At 34.1% G+C, this 21,771-nt stretch overlaps 5 protein-coding genes across 5 annotated transcripts; 2 read left to right on the plus strand and 3 right to left on the minus strand.

Moving 5' to 3' along the window:
* Positions 1–588: 588 nt before the first annotated feature.
* On the minus strand, positions 589–5,154 carry TOT_010000004 (uncharacterized protein; the record flags this gene model as incomplete). The annotated part of the gene is made up of 1 exon (XM_009690541.1): positions 589–5,154. One exon carries the CDS (start codon positions 5,152–5,154, stop codon positions 589–591), a length of 4,566 nt encoding a protein of 1,521 aa, XP_009688836.1.
* A 1,287-nt stretch (positions 5,155–6,441) lies between these two features.
* Positions 6,442–8,004, plus strand: TOT_010000005 (conserved hypothetical protein; the record flags this gene model as incomplete). Its single annotated transcript, XM_009690542.1, has 1 exon — positions 6,442–8,004. One exon carries the CDS (start codon positions 6,442–6,444, stop codon positions 8,002–8,004), a length of 1,563 nt encoding a protein of 520 aa, XP_009688837.1.
* An 812-nt stretch (positions 8,005–8,816) lies between these two features.
* On the minus strand, positions 8,817–13,331 carry TOT_010000006 (uncharacterized protein; the record flags this gene model as incomplete). Its single annotated transcript, XM_009690543.1, has 1 exon — positions 8,817–13,331. The coding sequence occupies one exon, from the start codon at positions 13,329–13,331 to the stop codon at positions 8,817–8,819; it is 4,515 nt and encodes a 1,504-aa protein (XP_009688838.1).
* Positions 13,332–13,683: 352 nt separating this feature from the next.
* Positions 13,684–15,523, minus strand: TOT_010000007 (hypothetical protein; the record flags this gene model as incomplete). The annotated part of the gene is made up of 5 exons (XM_009690544.1): positions 13,684–13,792; positions 13,885–14,006; positions 14,239–14,375; positions 14,672–14,769; positions 15,426–15,523. 5 exons carry the CDS (start codon positions 15,521–15,523, stop codon positions 13,684–13,686), a joined length of 564 nt encoding a protein of 187 aa, XP_009688839.1.
* A 1,280-nt stretch (positions 15,524–16,803) lies between these two features.
* Positions 16,804–21,372, plus strand: TOT_010000008 (ABC transporter; the record flags this gene model as incomplete). Its single annotated transcript, XM_009690545.1, has 1 exon — positions 16,804–21,372. The coding sequence occupies one exon, from the start codon at positions 16,804–16,806 to the stop codon at positions 21,370–21,372; it is 4,569 nt and encodes a 1,522-aa protein (XP_009688840.1).
* Positions 21,373–21,771: the final 399 nt, after the last annotated feature.

A 21,771-nucleotide genomic window follows, 5' to 3' on the forward strand; every position in this document is an offset into this window, starting at 1 on the left:
GTATTATCTTCACAAAACGTATAGAAAAAATAAAAATGTGTAAGATTCCATGGCAAAAGTATCATAATTAAGGTATTAGCAATAATTAGGTGATGGGTATAACATTACAGGAATATCATTATGGTTTTTTATGTGTTGTGATATAATATCAAAATGATGTGTATTAGCCAAAAATGTTAAAAAAGGTTGGTGAATATTTAGACAAAGGTTTATAAAGACATGGACAGATTTAAGGATAGAATTAAGTTATATATAATAAAATATTTTTAATTGAATTTAGTAATTTTTGGTTATAATAAAATTTTATACATATTTAAATATTATTATACCTTATTTGTTGTTGTTTTATAGGATTAATGGTCAATTGTAGCTTTTTATAGTGCCACACATCTATATGTTGGATGCTAGACACATTAGTACATTATATTTGCCAAATTGACAGATTATTACAATATATTTATTAAAAATATTGGCTAACAATACTTATATCACATAAAGTGCAATTAAAAAATTACAGTCAAAGTACAATAAACTGTAGAAGCATTCTATTAAACTTTGGTCGTTGAATAATAAAATTTAAATGACAATTTAAAATTTTTTCACGTTTTGCTCTATAATTGATGAAATAGAGTCACTAGCAGCTACGTCGCTGGCCTTACAAGTTTTTACTACACACCCATCATGTATCACCCATACAGAGGTACAAGATTTTAATACGTTGACATCGTGTGCTGTGACAAACGTTGTACAATGACTAAAATGTTTCTGCAAGAGATCATAAATTGGAACTGCAAGGTCATCATGGCTGGAACTGGGGGCATCCTGATCTTCCTCAGGGGGCTCATCGACTACAATAAGCCTAAAGAAGTGCCTGTATAACACAAGTCTGGCCAATGAAAGAGTTCTGAGTTGGGTATTGGACAGTAACATGTCACTTTCAAAGCCTACTTTGGTGAAATCCATTGACATTGACCTTTCCTTTTCAAATGCCCTTGCTCTTGTACTTTTAGGCATAAAATTTAAGCCAACATTGTCAGCCAATATAACAGTATCGAGACCCTTGGAGCCGGGCAGAGAGTTCACGAATTCTAGTAAGCCACACTTATTAAGAGCATGGTTAACCTCGTCGTCAGTAAACAATCTTCTGGGATCAAGGAACCTGCGAATATTCCATCCTCTAAAAACAAATGGAAGCTGAGGTAGAACGCCAACTATTTGCCTTAGTACAACCTTGGGGATTACATTCACGTCCTTACCATCTAACAGTACTTGGCCAGTTCGATTTGATATTATGTTCTGTAACACTGACAACAGGGTTGTCTTACCAGCACCTGTTCTGCCAACCATACCAATAATCTCAGATTTATGGGCTGACAGGGTAAGGTGCTTCAATATCATGCCTTTGTTATTGTGGATTGAAGAAGTGTAAACACAGACATCCCTCAACTCAACGCCTGAGTGATCTGGAGTCAGATATCGACCAATGTCCAAAATAGTCACCTTGGGATTGAAGAACAGCTTTCTCAGCCAAAGACTTTTTTTGTTATCGGCTCTGAACTCAGCTATTCTTCTCCTCATCAATTGAGCCTTATTAATGATAACACTTCCTCTATTTGTAGGGTTTAGAAGATTTTCTTCATGAGCATTAACAAATTTGCCGAACCTAAGTCTTTGACCCGGGGGAATGAAGTATCTGAACCTCAGAACGGAGCACATAGTCATGTCAAAGAGGCCTGTGTTAAGTGTCAATTTGATGAACGTCTTGTTAACATTCATACACAACGATAAAGCAAGAGCGAAGTATCCAACCTTCATCTTATACTTTGTATACTTATCCAAAACTATTGGTATGACGAGTACCATAAGGGTGGTCAAAGAAAATGTCCAGTTGAACACCGTACTGGCCCATGATATAATTGCGTAGATCATGAAGTTGTATCGTCCTCTGTAGTCTCTGTGTTCAGTAAAACCGTTTAAGAGGTCGCCGTATCTTTCGAAACTCCTGTAAACTGATGATCCTGCTATTGCCTTTTCATATACAGAGGTAACTTGGGAAAAGGTTTCCATATGTGAAAGATATAGCCCCCTATTCGACCGTACATATTTTAACATGACAAAGTAGAAGATAAATACTAATGCCACAAATACAAATGGTATCGAAATTGGAATTAAGTAGAATAATGTAACTATGTTAGTTAAAAACTGGAGGAACAAAAACAATACTATTCCCAAGAAGAAGGCTACAGAATCGTCAATGAGAATCATATCTGCAGCTAGATACGTTATGACTTGACTAATATTTTTCTTTATTTTTAGAACTGCTGAACTACAGTTGAAGATTGAATTAATGGTGTACTCATGTAGTTTACGAGATGATACAACTGAGGCTGTGGTCATTATCAATGTTGCTAGGAATGATAGAATAATTATCAGTGACACGAACATTGTGGTAACTTTAAGTGATAGGTTAGCTCTTGATTTAACTAAATCCAAATCAATTGCTTCTCCATCCTTGAACTGTTTAATTTGTCTTCCTATGAAGTCTGTTGTTCTTGTTGCAAAGACGAACTTCAGAGTATCCATAATATTAACTGATGTGTTAAAAATTATATAGAGAGTGAAAGCTCCGGCTGCTGGGAGCATATAGGTTAAATATGAGTTAAATCTAACACCTGTAAGCTCATTTTTGACGTAAGATTTGAATGATCTCGTATATTTTTCTCTGGTTAATTCGCAATTGCACATTTTATCCTTGGTACCAGATGAGCAGAGATTAACCATGTCTTTGGTCAAGGAGTTCATGTAATAAGGTGTGTTGTTATTAGATGATAGGTACTTAAAATCAGCACTATTTACCTTCCTGTTTTTGGCGAAGTCTTGAAGACTTGAATAAAATTTCAACGATTCATTTTTAAGATTATAAACAGAACAATCGGGCAATTGGCCTACATCTGATGATTTCAAACACAATTCAAGAGACTGCTTCGACGATGTTAAAACGACACTTAAATCATTCTTTACCAATAGGCCTGTTTTAAGGTTAAACAGGTTATTGAATACATTTTTGGACACATATGGATCTAGGCCATGAAACGAGGCATCCAAACACATCAAGAATGAACACTTGCTGTTATTATACTCCTTGTTTACTTGATGGAATATCAAATAAGCGTACACTGCACGAGCCAACTCCATTCTTACACGTTGACCTCCACTCAGTGAAGGGGCATTATCTGACACTACTCTGAGGTCACCTTTATCCCATGTTGAAATATCGAATTCAAGCTCCACTGCTTTAAGGACTGTGTTGTAAATGTGTTCGTCGAAGCGATAGCCAAATGTGATATTTGACCTGATAGTACCCTGTTGCAGGAATATGTCTTGTGATGCATAGAATATTGGCATAGAAGTGTGTAGAGGCACTACTGCCATAGAGCCCCCAACCAGGGTCATCTCACCAAGCATTGACTTTATGAAGTTAGATTTGCCAGCACCTTGAGAACCTGTAACAATAGCCATCTCGCCACGTTTCAACTCGAAGTTTAAATTTTTTAAGAAAGTGTCGTATTTTTTATTTAATAGGTCATTGCGTGTGTGGACCCAAGTGAAATTAGCGTCCTTGTAGTAGACGACAACTTCATTGGGAAGTTGATTGGTAACTTGATCAACGTTTGAATTCATATTGGAGGCTGGAACAAATTTGTTATCGCTGATGTAAAAATTAGGGGCACATTCTCTCACGTATTCCTCAAATCTCTTAAATGAAACAAATGCCACACCACACACCTTGATAGCTCTAGGCACCATAAACATGGATATAGCGATTCTAAGGAAAATATAGAATGCTGCCATGAAACCCGCTGCGTTAATGTCCGTAACAACACTCACACCGCGCACGGACTTGACGAATGCGTATTGTATTATATAAAATGACACATTTATACAGGTGCTGAACATCGTCAAGTTCAGGAAGGTCAAGAAGATGTTAATAACAATCATTGTGAGCTCGTTGTTTCTACACTGTGTGATTATGTTTACTGCAATATCGTCATTGAACATTTTCTTAATCAGAGACAAGTACGGGAACATGTAGTTACACTTTGACATCTTATAATCCCTCAAGTATAATACGAATTTAATTGTAATTGTACTCAATAACTCGACAAATATCATAAGAATTGTAAACACAATTCCAACTACATATAACACCCACATTTTCATTTTAATTTGACGAGCGAGTAAGAATATTCCGTAACTAAAGTTGGTGGCAAACTCAATGAATATTTTAATTGCGTTGAACGATTGGGAGAAATAAAAGGAATCCTTGGACTCAAAATAAAAAACTTTTGGGTTAATTTCCTTGTTCTGGTAACGTAGTGCTTGACAGTATAATGGATTCTTTGAACATTCCGAGTCAGGGGAACAACTATGTAGTACCTGATTACACACCCCAAGGGTATTAGTGCCGTTGACGTTGTTTGAGAATTTTCTTCTGTAGCAGAGGGCATGGTGGAAAATACCGAACGATATTAAATACTGCACAATAGTAATCAACCGATATGTATAGAAGCTTATATTTTCCAAAATCAGTCCATCTGCTATTTGACAGGCTATGATGGCTACCAATAAACCTACAGTTTGCTTTATGTTAATTGATTTATCTCCCAGTTTAACAACCAATTTTTTAACCAAAATTGAAATGCTCATGCTTAAAACATTTACTAAAATCAAACCTATAATCACTACAAGTGCTCTCTTCCATATGGTCAATAACAATGCTCTGAAAAGTAATGATCGGTATGGTCTTTTTGCTTTCTTTTTTCCGGGTACCGACTTTGAAGTTTCATATTCTTCCAGCCTTACTAGGCCGTCGCTAACGTGTTTCGAGAAAATCGGCTGCCATCTCAAAATCTGGTCCGATACCGGCAATGGATGTAACTTATATGGTTGTACGTGGTCGTAAGTAACATTGTTAACCCATTTTGTCAGCCAGTGAAAAAAGAAATATTTTATAAAACAGGCCGTGTCATAGTATAGGTATTTTTTGTGCTTCCTGTCCTTAAAATACGACTTCGTATACAAGTCACTTTGCCAAAACCATTCTTCCGGTCCCTCCTCAAGATTTAAATCCTTGGTCATCAAGCGTTTGTTCATCGTTTAACTATGATAAAATGTAACCAATAAACTAACAAATGTTATGTCGAAATATAAAAGGAGGAGATTTAACAGAATTTACAAATTAAATTTGTAAATTCCAAGAATATTTTAACATGCCGATGACAAATAAAGTTATATTACAAAACACTAGATACTGAATTTCTCAATTACTTATAATTCGGAATTACACATATACGGTGGTAAAATAGCTTAGTTGTGACAACTGTTGCGGTTGCTGTAAATACCTATATTAATTCCTATTCCCTGATAATATTGTATACAATCTCCCGTCTTAGAAGTTGTTTCGATGTCTTAACAAAATTTTCGTCCGTTCAAGGCTAAATATGGTATATGTTTCTATTTTCCAGACTATATCTCTTTATTATTATGAATCAATTATCTTTGTATTCTTAGTTATATAAAATAACAATTATAAATAAATCAATTCATCAACCTAGTGTACGAAATGTATCTCCTAAAATTCATTTCTCACCATATCTCTTTTAGATGCATCTCATACTGGTAGTATCTCTAAAGAATCGTTTATTAATTTTTAAATAAACAAAATGAAATTATGTATGCGTCAACTTTACATATGTATTGATTTAGTGATGGCACAACTGCTTATTACGGGACATCTAATACAAACTAGTTCAGCAATAAATTCAAATTATTGAACAAAACTCACAAAACCTATTTGATGACTAAGGAACTTAATGAGGAAATGGTTGTTGGAGCACATTTAGGAGTGTATCGTTGAATAATAAAAATTTCATCGGTAAAATGTTTTTAATTGATTATTTATATATACTATATATATATAATACATTTTTGGTCAGATATACTTAACACGAATAAGACATAAACTGACTCGATAAAAAAGGTCTTTGACACATATAAGACAATGAGAAATTTTTCTTTTTTTTGGGACTTCATATTCTATTTCTCCTTTCTACTAGTTATAATATTATATCAAACATCACGGTGTGTGATGATAAAATGGAAGAACCTTTATCAAGTGTCCAAATCTCGGTTGATACCAGGATTGTGTTGTGTTGGTGTCTATACTCCTCACTTATTGACTCAGGCATTAAGCTGTTTGGATTTGTAAAGCATTTTTAACATCCTTATACTATGTGTAATTTCTTCCATGTGTAATATCTTCTTCATACTATATACTAGTATACAATCTCTATGGGTATCTCATGTTGCTCTAAACACTTTTAGTTACCTATATTCTTCAACACACATTCATTGGACTCTGCTTATATATAGAAGATACAAATGTCCGATAAATCTAAAGAATCCCCGCCTCCTAATCATTGTGGGCACGATGATATGTATTGCAAGGTCTTGTCTGCCTTCTTAGCCTTATCATCGTACTTGATCTTCCAGATTATCGACATTACATCTAGGCATTATGCTGTTGCCTTCAAGATCCCAATTCACAATATCGGTATATTTTTCGACAAGTTATTTAGTCTTCGGGTCCTTCTAATTTTGGCAGGTAACATGATAGAGTACGGGATCTTTCACGCAGCTGGAGCTGATCGTGATACTGGAGACGGCGACAAGAATAAGGGTAAGAGAGTGCGCAGATATATCGCAGTAACAGCTTTCGCCGGTTTGTTTTGTGTTAGAGTGTGGTTTTTAGCTGGTTTATATTTCTCCAAGGAGCTCGGTTATCATGCCTATGTATCTCTTAGTTTCGAGGGGTTTCCTTTCGGAATTAGTGACTCTGCTTTCATGCCTCTTATTGCTCAATATATGTCAGTTGTCGCCATCATGTTCAACATGACCCGTATATTTATATTTGTTGTTCAATTTATTCTCGATAGAATTTGGTATGATAATCCTCTGCTGATGATTAAAATTCAGGCTTGGATATGCGTCCTTTTTACTGGGTGCTCTGTTTTCCTTTGGTATTATTTTAATTTTGTCATCAAAGATCACACTTTTAAACCGCCTAAAATAGAAAACGCAAAAGAACCTGAAATAAAAAAGCAAGAATATGAAGAAATTGAGATCAATGATGCTGAAAGTATTTTTGACATGCTTATTGACCTATGTTTTTCACCGGATGAAAAAAAGGAAAAAGAGAAACAAAAGGTAAATCAGCAAAGTAAAAAATCTGATTGTAATGCTCTTTGTCAAGACTGTAAGAAACGAGTGGGAAAAGACGGAATCTTCACTTTAATATCTCCTCTTATGATGTATTGGTGTCTTAATCCTTATATGACTTTTTTATTTCCTGGTACCGTTCCTTACGCTCTGTTAAAAAGGGATAAATGCCATAGAATTAACATGTTTATTCCTATCTTCGATAACTTGGGGACGCTTACTTTGTTCTTTATTGACAACTTTGGCAAACTTTTTCCATGCTGGAGCTGGCACTATGATCTGTTTTTGCTTTTGCTTGTACCCTTCCCTATCATATTTGTTTTTGCTTTGATGGCCATGCACTCTAGAGTTTCAGCAGCCAGAAAAATTATCAGTAACAGAACTAGAGTTGGAGCAATGACTCTGGTCATGTATTTCTCTAACAGTTTTTGTACTCCACTTCATTACATTGGAATGGCTAAATATTCGTTTAGAGGAAATCCCTATGGGTTCACAATTCAAGGGCTGCAAAAAGTCATAGGCGGTATTGCTCGTTCGTTTTGGGCGAAAGTATCTGTTGGCTATAGCGTTACCAGAATTAGCTTAGGGTATCATCTTCCAAAATTCCGACCAAATCACAGAATGTCTAAAAGTAACCTTGGTTGGTACATATTTAGGCAAACGTTCAGAAAAACATGGGCAGATTTCAAAGGAGATTTTGTATTGGATATGAAAAAATATCTGTAAAATGATCTAATCTGTTTTCACAGTTTCGGCACACATTTATACACTTCTGAAGAATGTTCTACTCTATTTAATGATGTTTTTGGACAATTTCATTTTAGCATCTCTCATAATGATGCGTATCTATGATACATTAAACTAAATATCCTTACATATTTATAAAAATGTTACTTTTTCTGTTCTAATTTATGTTTTTGAAGTTATCCATAAAATCCGAGTTTAGGGTAATTAAATGGCCTTATTTGAGGTTTTCGATTATCACCTATCCACGATCCTTAGGTGTACAGCAAACTTATCCAGACGAAAAAACTAAAGTTAAAACCCTAAACCCACACACAGGATGTCCAATAAAAATCTAGGTTGGTACTTATTCAGACAAAGGTTTGTAAGAACATGGCGTGATGACAAGGGTGATTTAAAATTAGATATAAAAAGATATTTGTAAAATAGTACAAAGTATAATGTATATGTTATGTTGTATATAATAACTTTATTGTTACGTCACTTATCACACTTGAAATTTTCATAATCTCAATTCCATAATATACACTTAAATGTGTTAAAATTTAGTATCCTATAATTAGTAAGATTGTCTCGTCTATCATCTGTAGGGCTGTATGTGTGGATTCCGTATTATAATTAAATAAATGCTAATATTTAATATATATATATTTTTATGTAATGTCGATAATAACAAGCATATGGATGTTACCAACTAGTTTAAAATTATAATATTAGAATGATTTTTAAATACTGTGTTATATAATAACACACATTTAATTTGCTACATTCAAGCCACTAAAAATATGTTTCATTTAATCACGCTTAACATTTTCTTCAATAATCGATGCGATAGACTCATTTGCGGATACTTCACTGGCTTTACACGTTTTTACTACACACCCCTCATGTATCACCCACACAGAGGTACAAGATTTTAATACGTTGACATCATGTGCTGTGACGAACGTGGTGCAATGACTAAAGTTTTTCTGTAGAATATCATAAATTGGAACTGAAAGATCATCCTTTCTGACGTCGGCTTTTTCGGGATCTTCCTCAGGGGGCTCATCAACTACTATAAGCCTAAAGAAGTGCCTGTATAACACAAGTCTGGCCAATGAAAGAGTTCTGAGTTGGGTATTGGACAGTAACATATCGCTTTGATCTCCATCTTTAGTCAATTTCATTGACTTGTATTTGAATGAGCTGGGTTGAGCTTCTTTTGATTTCTGATGATATAAAAGAGGATCCTCGGGTACCAAAATACTATTCAATTTCCTTCCTCCAGAAAGCTCGTTAACAAAATTAAGCAGACCACATTTACTCAAAGCCTGGTTGATTTCGTCGTCAGTAAACATCTTCCTGGGATCTAGTAACTTACGAATAGTCCAACCCTTGAATACGTATGGCAGTTGTGGTAGAACACCTATGATTTGTCTGAGAACAACCTTGGGGATATCATTCAGGTCCTTGCCATCCAACAGTACTTGGCCAGTTCTATTTGATATTAAATTCTGTAAAACGGATAATAATGTTGTCTTACCAGCACCTGTTCTTCCAACTATACCTATGATCTCAGATTTACCAGCTGACACAGTGAAGTGTTTTAGAATCATGCCTTCTGGGTTAAGGTCGGGTGTTGTGTACACACACACGTCTTTCAGCTGGACACCTGTGCGATCATGGGTTAGGTAATCGTTGACATCGAGGATATGTAATTTAGGATGGTAGAATAGTCTTCTCAAAGCATAAAACCTTTTGTTTTCAACTTTAAATTCTATGGCCCTTCTCCTTAACAATTGTTTTTTATCCATCTCACTAACATGTTTATTCGCAGGATTAACTACATATTCTTCATGGGTGTTGGGACACTTGTCGAACTTGAGCTTTTGACCCGGAGGAATGAAGTACTGGAACCTATCAATTGAACTGATATTCATTTGATTACAAGCATACATAAACGAAAAGTTGCTAAATGACTTGATCACATTCGTACAAAGCGATAGCGCTAAACCATAATAACCAACCATCATATTGTACTTGGTGTATTTGTCCAGAATGATTGGGATTACCAGTATAATGAATGTGGTTAATGAGAATATCCATGTAAACAAGATTGTTGACCACGAGACGGCAGCAGCAATAAGGAACTTGCCTCTGGCTAGATAATCCCTATGTTCCAAAAAATCTCGTAACTGATTTGAATTTCTATTGAAGGTTCTGTACACAGATCCTCCTGAAATAGAACTTTCTATTACACAGTTCATTTGAGATTGGGCCTCCAATATCCCAATATGTAAGTTTACAGCGTTACCTATAAACCTCCTCAAAATATAAATATATATTATAACCAAAGTGAGAAGAATGAAAGGAACGGATATGGGAATTACATAGAACAAAGTAATTAAGTTGGTGACAGTCTGAATTGATGAAAATAAGAATAAAGCAATAAATAACCCTGTAATATCATCCGTAATCATAATATCACAAGACAGAAAAGTTATCATGTGATTGATCTGTTTCTTAATTTTGACTAAGGATGACCTATAGTTGAAAATTGCGTGGAGAGCATATTCGTGAAGTTTCCGACATGAAATCAAAGAAGCCGCGGAAATGGCTAAAGTGGCCAACAAGGACAATGCGATAATTACTGATACAAATATTACTGTCACTTTTAGTGCCGAATTACTGCGGGATTTAATCTCAGCAAGGTCCACTATGGTCCCCTTGTTGTGATCGTTGATGTTTTTGGTGATGTAGTCTGATAAGTTCGTCGACAATACTAGTTTAACGTAATCCATGGCATTTAAAGCGACAGTTAGTATTATATATAAAGCAAATGAGACTGCAGCGGGCTTCATGAACATAAAATACGGCTTGAACCAAACTTTTCCGAAGAGATTTTTGTTGTATTTTACGAATGAATCCCGATATAGTTGTTTGATTAACTGGGCACGACTCGACCTGGAATTGTCGGAAAAACAAAAACCAAGCATGTCGTTGTTTAGGCGATTAAGGGTGTAATAGCCAGCTTTAGAATATGTCGAATAGTTGAAGTCGCCCTCGTGCCTCTTGTTCCTGATGAAGTTTCCTAGATAGGATAAGAAGGCCAGCTCCTTGTTCTTGACGTTAAAAATTGGCACTTTCGGGAATTGGGCTGGATCACATGACTTGGTGCACGTATCCAGTATCTGTTTCGACGATGTTAAAACGACACTTAAATCGTTCTTTACCAATAGCCCTGATTTAACGTTAAACAGGTTATTGAATATAGTTTTGGATACGTATGGATCTAGGCCATGGAACGATGCATCCAGACACATCAAAAACGAACACTTGCTGTTATTATACTCCTTGTTTACTTGATGGAATATCAAATAAGCGTACACTGCACGAGCCAACTCCATTCTTACACGTTGACCTCCACTGAGTGAAGGGGCATTATCTGACACTACTCTGAGGTCACCCTTCTCCCATGTTGATATGTCAAATTCAAGTTCAACAGCCTTCAACACAGTCTTGTACAAATGCTCGTCAAACTTATGACCAAATACAATGTTGGATCTAATAGTACCCTGTTGCAGGAATATGTCTTGTGATGCATAAAATATTGGCATTGATGTGTGTACAGGTATAACTGCCATTGAGCCACCCACTAGGGTCATCTCACCAAGCATTGATTTGATAAAATTTGATTTACCTGATCCTTTGGAACCGGTGACAATGGCAATTTCGCCGCGTTTCAACTCGAAGTTTAAATTTTTTAAGAAAGTGTCGTATTTTTTATTTAATAGGTCATTACGTGTGTGGACCCATGTGAATGAAGCGTCTCTGAAGTACACAACAGTGTCATTGGGCAGTTGATCAGTTGTATCAGCGATAATTGAACTGACATTGGCTGAGCCAGTAAATTTATTATCAGCGACATAGAAATTAGGGGAACATCCAGAGAGATACTTATTTAATCTTTTATACGAAGCATAAGCCATTCCGACAACGTTTATAGCCCTAGGAATTATAAACATCGAAGTGACTATTCTCATGTATATATAAAACGTTGTCATAAATGCTGCAGTGTTAATATCAGTAACAACACCCGCATCATTAACTGTCTTAACAAAATAACATTTAATCAAGTAAAATGAGACGTTAATTGAGGTGCTGTACAAACACATGTTTATAAACGTGATGGCAATTTTAATGAAAATCAATGAAAGTTCGTCATTCCTTGTTTGAGTAATAATATTAAATCCAATGTCGTCACAGAACATTTTTTTAATATTACTTAGTCTTCCAAGGATGTTATTGTACTTTGTTACTTTATAATCTCTCATGAATAAAAGGTATTTATAAATAACTGCGTTAAAAATCTCAATGGAAACCATAAAAACTAGAAACAACGATCCGGTAACGTACAACACCCATAAGTTAGCCTTGAGGTGTCTCGACAGCAGGTAGACTCCATAAATAAAATTCGTTAGAAACTCGACAATAAATCTGGTCGACTCGAATGCCATGGCAATATAAAACGAGTCATAAAACACGTATGTGAAAACCTTGGGACTCATTTCCTTGTCTTGATGACGCAGTGCTGGGCAGAATAATGGGTTTTTAGAGCACTGTGATTCAGGCGTAGTGCTGTGAAGTACCTGATTGCACGTGTTCAAAAGATTTGAACCATCGATGTTGTTGAAGTAGAGGCGCCTGTGACAAATTGAGTAGCGGAAGGGGACGATACCGTACAAGTAATGGAGTATGTAAACCATCCTGTTAATATAAAAGTTAATATTCTCAAGTAGAAGCCCGTCCAATACTTGCAAGCCCTCAATAGCCAACAACAACAGTATCGTTTTGGCCAAGTGGATAGAAGGCTTGGTTAGAATTTGAAGCAATTTTTTGACCAAACTGGATATGCTCATGCTCAAAATGCTCCCTATCACAAGGGCAAAAAACAACGCAAATGACCTTTTCCATGACGTCAACAGTATTGCGCGGAGCAAAACGGATCGGTATGGTCTAACAGGCTTCTTACTGGACTTAGTGGTCTCGTAAAGATCCAATCTTACTAACCCGTCACTGACATGTTTAGAAAATATTGGTTCCCATTTTAAAATCTGATCTGAAACTTGTATTGGGTGTACCTTATAAGGTTCCATATACTTCCTAGAGAGAGCCAAGGCCCATTTGTTGAACCAGCTATAAAACAGATACCTGAAAATTGTTGCATCATCGTAATAGCTAAATCCATTGTCTTTTATTTTTTTAATATCGGATTTGTTATACACATGGCTCTCCCAAAACACGGGACTCGGGTCCTCGTCGGCCATCTACGTTTTATTAAAGTGAGTCATTATCGTTTATGTTACATTATATGGATGAACTTCCTGTATTTCAAGTAATTAAAACAAGGTAATTATCGAGTTTCAAAGCTGTGTATGTAAATGACAAATTTCCGATTCGAATATTCAACAAACAGTATTTAAATATCAAATCTTATAATGAAAAATTTTCTATTTTTGTTTATTTCTGATTGTATATAATTAATTCAAGGGCACTTCCATTATGTTATTTTCAAAAATGGGCAATAGATTACTCAATGTTGGTATGGGTGTACTTGCTGAACGTGATAACGATAGTGGAATTTTATATAAAATGGAAAACCAATCCTGATGCATGAAATCATAATAATAATGTGAGACAAAGGGGAAACAAAACTGACATAACTTCATCCCTGACAGCACCAGCACCAGGAACACTTACCTCCGGCTTGTCTGCATCATAGACGATCCTTTAAAGTTCTTCACAAGGTACACCAACATCAATTGGATCACTGAATGAAGAGAATACCGCTAGCGTAGCACCTGGAGGTAGTGAACCTACTGAAGCCGATTCAGGTAGTGCCTTAAGAGGATCAACAGATGGCTTGTCTGCTGAAGGTTAGGCAGAAGGCAAGGCAGATGAAGCTTCCTAAGGTGAGGGTTCAGCAGGTCAAGGTTTGGCAGCTACAGATTATTAATAATCATTCATGGATTAAGATACTATAGCCAATTGTACCAAGAGTATAATCATCCATTATGAAATAATAGCAATGTTATAATCAATCATAACCAACTGAAATAATATGTAAACAACCAATGGCATCAAGCAATATAAACAAATAATAGCCAATATCTAAAGCCGTGGATAATATAACAACAGTAACCGACCCTGAGTAAATTGAGAAGGTGAAAATACATCAATATTATGGTAATACCAGTTGACTGGACTGGGATCCATATGATATGATACTATTGGTAGGCTATTAGTGGTACCATTAATATATGTATGAGATAGCAGCACCCCATTGATGAAACGAGGCATCAAAAGAGAGCCTAAAATAGCAATTTGTAACAAAATTAGTCAACAAGGTAACAACTACTGTAAATTAAATGTACCATATGTTCAAATGTGTTATAAAATTAATGAGAACTATGTACACAGTGGATGTATTGTCTAGCGAATATGTACTCATGCTGTATGTAGTAGCATAGTATAGTCGATTAAGATACGATAATGGTAGCACCTGAACAGTATATTCAGATAAAAAATTGAGAATATATGCGATTCCATGGTAATAATAAATGTGTAATTATTAGGGTTATATCAATAGTATGGTGATGGGTGTAACGTACCAGGATCAGGTTAGAATATCGTCTTCCAAAGTTCGGTAATGGGAAATTATAAAATTCAATGGTGATTGGCACATATTCATAACATATAAAATTGCTTAAAAGTAAGGTACATATAATTTTAGAATGAACACATGAGATTATTTATGGCATACTGTTGGTATTACATTACATAATATTTTTTACTCACACAATATTATCTTTTTTTAATTATATTATATTCATTAATTTAATATTATATATATTTAAATTTGAGCTAAATATTGGCAATTATATTACGATTTAACTGAATTACATATATCCATTCTTATAGGGTCAACCTACAGATTCCATACATATACCTAATAATGTACTAACTTATACACATTTTAAAAACTTTTGTTTAGTTAATTTTGTTATATTAATAATTAAATTTTATTAGTATATTTGATAAAGACATTTAACAGTATAAATCGGTAACATACCATACACAAACATAATAGAACATGGCACCTATGGAATGTGGTAATTAGAAATTAACCACAATTAACACACATGTATTATATTTGTGACGGGGGTCATTATTTACACACCAATGATAAATATAATAATATATTCCAATAATAGCTAAGTGGGATATCATCTGATGACATACTAGAACTGGAATATCATTGTTTAGTGTTTCAAGTTTTTGTATTATTGTCATACGACACTCAATCTTACACCTAGAACCAATAGAATAACACTAAAACCATGTCTTGTTGTTCGACCTACATTAGGTGTACTTTATACACAGTTATCCATTTTAAGGTTATTGTGACGACGGTGTCTCCACTGAGTACGACCATCAGGTGATCAGGTACACCTTCCATAACTGTGCCACACTCATCCTATTAGCACGTTAGGGTCAGTTGGGTCACCCTGATGTACCTGTGCATCCCCTGCTCCTTCATTGTACTTGAACATAACAACTATGGACAGTTAATGTGTGATGCCATTGTAGCCAAATACTCCACCGTATATTGACCTATTATCCAGTTATCCAATGCTAAACCATATTTACAAATTCCACCTCGGTTAATAAACACTTATGTAAAAAACATTACTGTCACACAAACCAGGATCCGTAAACCACGTTTTAGCACCGGTTTTTACTGATCAAATACTTTATTGGACGTCTATACGTTGCGATAATTAATGATACATACAAGTAAACAGTATCTATAAATCTAATATAGATACTGTAAATTTAATGTAGATTTAAATGAAATGTGGACAATGAAATTTACATAATATATATATATTTGGGTCAACTTTACACATTTAGATTTTTGGTACTAGCAATATGGATAATTGACTGATAAATATTTATGCCCTTAAAATTTAATAAATTAAAATTACTACACAAAAACAAATATATAAGAGAGATTATATTATAAAAAAATTATTTAATGAGAACAAGGGAGTTTAAACAATATGCTAAGGCTCTAAAACCCACATTTCTGATAGGGTGACACGGACTAATCACATGAAAACGCATAAACAGGTGATATATAGACATATGATCCTATATCATAAACTATTGATTTAAATATGAATAACATTTTAATAAATTAATAAAGCATTCAATGGTACCTTATAACTCAACCAAAAATATATAATTGTACAGAATCTGGTTTATCTAACAGTACTACCTATTATATTATTGCAATAAGACTTTTTATCTATCATTGATGTGTAATTATTATAACTTAATAAAGTTGCTTGAATATATAATTTATAAAACGTTATTACATGTGTGGATTTAAAGACTTTATGTAAAAATAAAACAAAATAACCAATATATAATGAGTTAACAGAATAAAAAATAAGCTATGTAATGTATATACTAATTATATGACGTAAATAATCTTCAAATAATCATATTAATTTAGTTAAAAATGATTAATAACACTACATGAAGACCTTCTGAAATCAAGACAACCGTAGATGGTATGACAGACATTTATAAATAATTAACATTAATTTTATTAATTATAGTTATGGTGTACATATTAAATAAAAATACAAATATCATGGTTAAATAATGATTATAGACAATTTGATCAAATATATCTCTGGAAGACAAATCATAATTATTTTATAATAATAAATGAATAAGTCTTCCAGAACTATATCGCAAACGTTAGTAGATGACCCTGACCCTTTGATTTGGGAGAGTAAGGTTTATTCGAAAACGTACTTCAGTAGAATAAAGAATAGTAATTTTAAATACTATGATAACTCAAGTATTTTTAAGTATTTATTCTTTCACTGGCTTAACAAATGGGTTTGTTTGCTTTCAAAGCAATACACTGAGCCATACAAGTATCATCCTCTACCAATTTCAGACCAGGTTCTGAAATGGCAACCAATATTTTCCAAACACGTTAGTGATGGAATAGTTAGGTTGGAATCATATGATGAATCGAAATTTAAATCGAGAGGCAGTGTTAAGAAACCTTATAACTCAATACTCTTAAGGGCCTTATTTCTAACTATTTGGAAAAGAGCCCTAATGCTTATTACAGGATTGATAGTAGTAAATGTTTTGAGTATGAGCATTTCAATTTTGGTTAAAAAGTTACTTGAAATATTGGACGATAAATCTATAAGTTTTGTAAAGATTTTTTTCTTGTTGTTGTCTATAATTCTATGTCAGATTGCGGATGCTTTATTCATTGAAAATATAAATTTTTACCTTTTGAGACTGATTTGTGTTGTTAACTACTTGTATATGATTGGAGTTTTTCAACATGGTATGTGTCATAGAAGGAAATTTTCGAATGGCATAAATGGCTCTAATTCATTGAATGTGTGCAACCAGGTTCTTCACAGTTGCTTACCGGGTTCCGAATGCTCCAAAAATCCGCTTTATTGCCAAGCATTGAGGCATCAATGTAAAGATATCAACGGCCAGATCTTTAACTTCGTGTATAACGATTCGTTTTATGTCTCACAGTCAATTGAGGCCGTTAAATATATTGTTGATTTTTTTGTAGATTTCGGATATGGAGTTTATTTGCTTTCATTACAGGTTAAGCTTAATATATGGGTGTTATATTTCTTGGGCATCTTATTTGTATTCATTATGGTTGTTTTCGAAATACTGAATGCCATTACAATAAAGTTCGTTCTTTATCTGAGAGATTATAGATTAACGAAGAGCAATGATTTTGTAACTTCACTGCCACTTATCAAAAAAATGTTTTATGATGATATCGCAATCAATATTATTACTAAAAGTAGAAATAACGAACTATCAGTTCTTTTCGTCAACATGTTCCTTACGTATTTTAACATGACATTGTACAATATGTGTATAATAACAACTTTCTACGTTGTTCAAAGATATTTTGTGACTTCTGTTATAGAAGCTTCGGTTATTACTGATATTGATACAGCAGGATTTATGACATCATTTTATATTTTCCTAAGAATCGCAATATCAATGTTTTTATTACCAAGATGTATCAGATCTATCGCAAAATCTTATGTGTCATTTAGAAGGATGGGAATATACATAAAGGATTGTCCTCCTAATTTCTATATAAGTGATAATAAATTTACTGGCTCAGCCAATGTCAGTTCAATTATCGCTGATACAACTGATCAACTGCCCAATGACACTGTTGTGTACTTCAGAGACGCTTCATTCACATGGGTCCACACACGTAATGACCTATTAAATAAAAAATACGACACTTTCTTAAAAAATTTAAACTTCGAGTTGAAACGCGGCGAAATTGCCATTGTCACCGGTTCCAAAGGATCAGGTAAATCAAATTTTATCAAATCAATGCTTGGTGAGATGACCCTAGTTGGGGGCTCTATGGCAGTTATACCTCTACACACATCAATGCCAATATTTTATGCATCACAAGACATATTTCTACAACAGGGTACTATCAGGTCAAATATCACATTTGGCTATCGCTTCGACGAACACATTTACAACACAGTCCTTAAAGCAGTGGAGCTTGAATTCGATATTTCAACATGGGATAAAGGTGACCTTAGAGTAGTCTCCGACAGAGCTCATTCTTTAAGTGGAGGTCAACGTGTAAGAATGGAATTGGCTCGTGCAGTATATGCTTACTTGGTATTCCATCAAGTTAACACTGAGTACAACAACAGCCAATGTTCATTCTTGATGTGTCTGGACGCCTCGTTCCACGGTCTAGATCCATACGTTTCCAAAACTATATTCAATAACCTGTTTAACCTTAAAACAGGGCTATTGGTAAAGAATGATTTAAGTGTTGTTTTAACAACATCAAAACAAACTCTTGATATATGTTCAAAAACGTCTGATATAAACCAGGTTCCGAATCCTCCTGTATATAACATTAATAACCAGATGTTGAATTTTTATTCAAATCTTCACGACTTTATCAAGAATAATAGAATAAGCAACGTAGACTACAATTTCATATCAAATAACATTGGCGGTTTCAACATTCACTTTCTTTCTAATGATATGTTAAGTATGTGTTCATATGGAGTAAAAAACAAAAAAGTACGTATGGAAATAACTAAAGAAAAATATGATGAATCATATAAATCATATACCAAGGATGAATTTCCAGGTGTCAAATTTAATTCTTATATGATTTACTTGGCTCCTTGTTTAGGTTTTTTCGTGATTTATCTATTGATTAACATCATAGTTTCTGTCATGGATAATATAAAATATGTATTGTCGACTAGATTGTCTGATTACATATCTAAGCACATTAGAGACTTTAAGAATGGCCAATACTTTGATTTAGCTGAAATTAAAGCCCATAGTTCTTTCTGGTTAAGAATTATGACATTATTTGTTTCAGTTATTATTGTTCTAACCATTTTGTCCACAATATTGTTTTCAATTTTGTCAAATATAACTTGTCGTAAAATTCACGAATACGTCGTCGATTCAATTTTTAAAAACAGTTCATCTGTAATAAAGGTAAAGAAAAAAGCTAATCAGGTCATGACATATTTATCCTGTGATACCACTATGACTGACGACGATGTTGGATATATATTATTGTTATTTTTAAGTTGCTCCATACAGGCAATCACCAGCATTGTTACATTGTTCTATTTGATTCCTATTTCTATCCCTTTCTTCATTGTGACATTGACTATTTTGTACAAATTCATACTACTGAACTTAATCAATTCTGCCAAGAACAAACAGGTTGCAATGTTAGAATCTATGTCTCAGGTCAATTCTGTATGTGAAAATGCCATTTCCGGATCTTCAATCTATAGAAGCTATAAAAATGAACTTGCGCTGGTTATAGATTTAATCGAAAACACTGATTACTATATTAGAAGTCGTTTATTGTATAGACTAATCTTAACTTGGTGCACGCTGATATTTAAATACATTTTTTCTTGTGCAACATTTTTTGTTTTCATTCTTCCAATCATGTTGGACAAATTCACCAAATACAAATTAAAAGTTGGTTATTTTGGACTAGCTCTATCCTTGTGTATGAATTTAGCCGAAGCTTTTGGCAAATTCAGTAAAACATACGCCAAAATTGAAATATATACATGTTCGCTTAAGAGGTTCACACATTTTATACCACCCGGTCAAAAACTTAAGTTTGGCAAATTCGTTAATTCACACGAAGAATACATAATCAAACCTGCCAACAACGGAGTAAACAGAGTTAATAAACTTCAATTGCTAAGGAGAAGGGCCATTGAATTTAAGGCTGAAAACACGAAATTCTACGGGTTAAAGAGAATTTTCTACCACCCCAAAATACACATCATGGATGTAGAAAATTACATAACTCCCGACCATACAGGTGTCGAGTTGAAAAACGCTTGCGTATATACTCGTCCAGATTTTGATCCTGAGTCTATGATATTGAAGCATCTCACAGTGGCAGCCACTAAATCTGAAATCATCGGTATAGTTGGAAGAACAGGTGCCGGTAAGACAACTTTACTTTCTGTGTTGCAGAACTTATCGACTAATCGTACAGGTCAAGTACTATTGGACGGTAAAGATTTGAATGATATCCCCAAGGTTGTCCTTCGTCAAATTATTGGTGTGTTGCCACAACTACCATTTGTGTTCAAGGGTTGGACTATTAGGAGATTTTTAGATCCTAGAAGATTGTTCACTGACGACGAGATCAATCAGGCTTTGAATAAATGTGCCCTGTTAAACTTTGTTAATGAGCTTCCTGGAGGTTTGAAGTTAGATACTCTCATTGTTCCAGACGACTTGTGGATAAACCCCAATAAACCCAAGAATAGTAATGTAAACATTAAAGAACTTGAAAAAAAATGTTCAACGTCCACCGATCTCATCAAAGCGTCCTTTGAAACCGATATGATAATTTCTAACAGTCAATTGAGAACTCTTACTCTTGCAAGATTAGTGTTATACAAAGACTTCTATAGAGTAATTATTGTAGATGAGCCACCAGAAGAAGACCTGTTTGATGCATCTATTAGAGAAGATGATCTTGGTGTTCCAATTTATGATCTATTACAAAAACATTTTAGTCATTGTACCACGTTTGTTACAGCACATGATGTAAACGTATTGAAAACATGTACCTCGGTATGGGTAATACATGAGGGTTGCCTAGTGAGGACGTGTAAGACAAGTGATATCGCAGCAAATGAGTCTATCGCATCAATTATTGAAGAAAATGTTAAGAGTGGTTAATCACAACATATCACTCCACCAGAACTATACAATTGTCCACAAAATGTAGTTTAATGCTATTCAAACACTTTTGTTAACTCACTGTAATATATTTATTAAATTTGTTCATTATATGTTACATTTTTTATATATTGTTATACTATTATTAGTTTATTCAAAAATTATATATATAAACTTATTTGTAAAACATTTTAATACTAAATCTTATTTAATTGTTCTGTCGTCGGGTATATATACAGCATACTTAACGTAAAATAAATTTGCCATAAAATTTCATATCGCTATTGTTTTTAATATATAATTAAACTACATGATCGTATTATTGATGGAATTTTACTTCTCTATCCCGATGTATTGCTATAATTATTGTCATCGCATTACAATGTAAATCGCATATTT

The sequence above is a fragment of the Theileria orientalis genome, chromosome 1 (assembly GCF_000740895.1).
Source record: "Theileria orientalis strain Shintoku DNA, chromosome 1, complete genome".
In the NCBI taxonomy this organism is placed as follows: domain Eukaryota; phylum Apicomplexa; class Aconoidasida; order Piroplasmida; family Theileriidae; genus Theileria; species Theileria orientalis.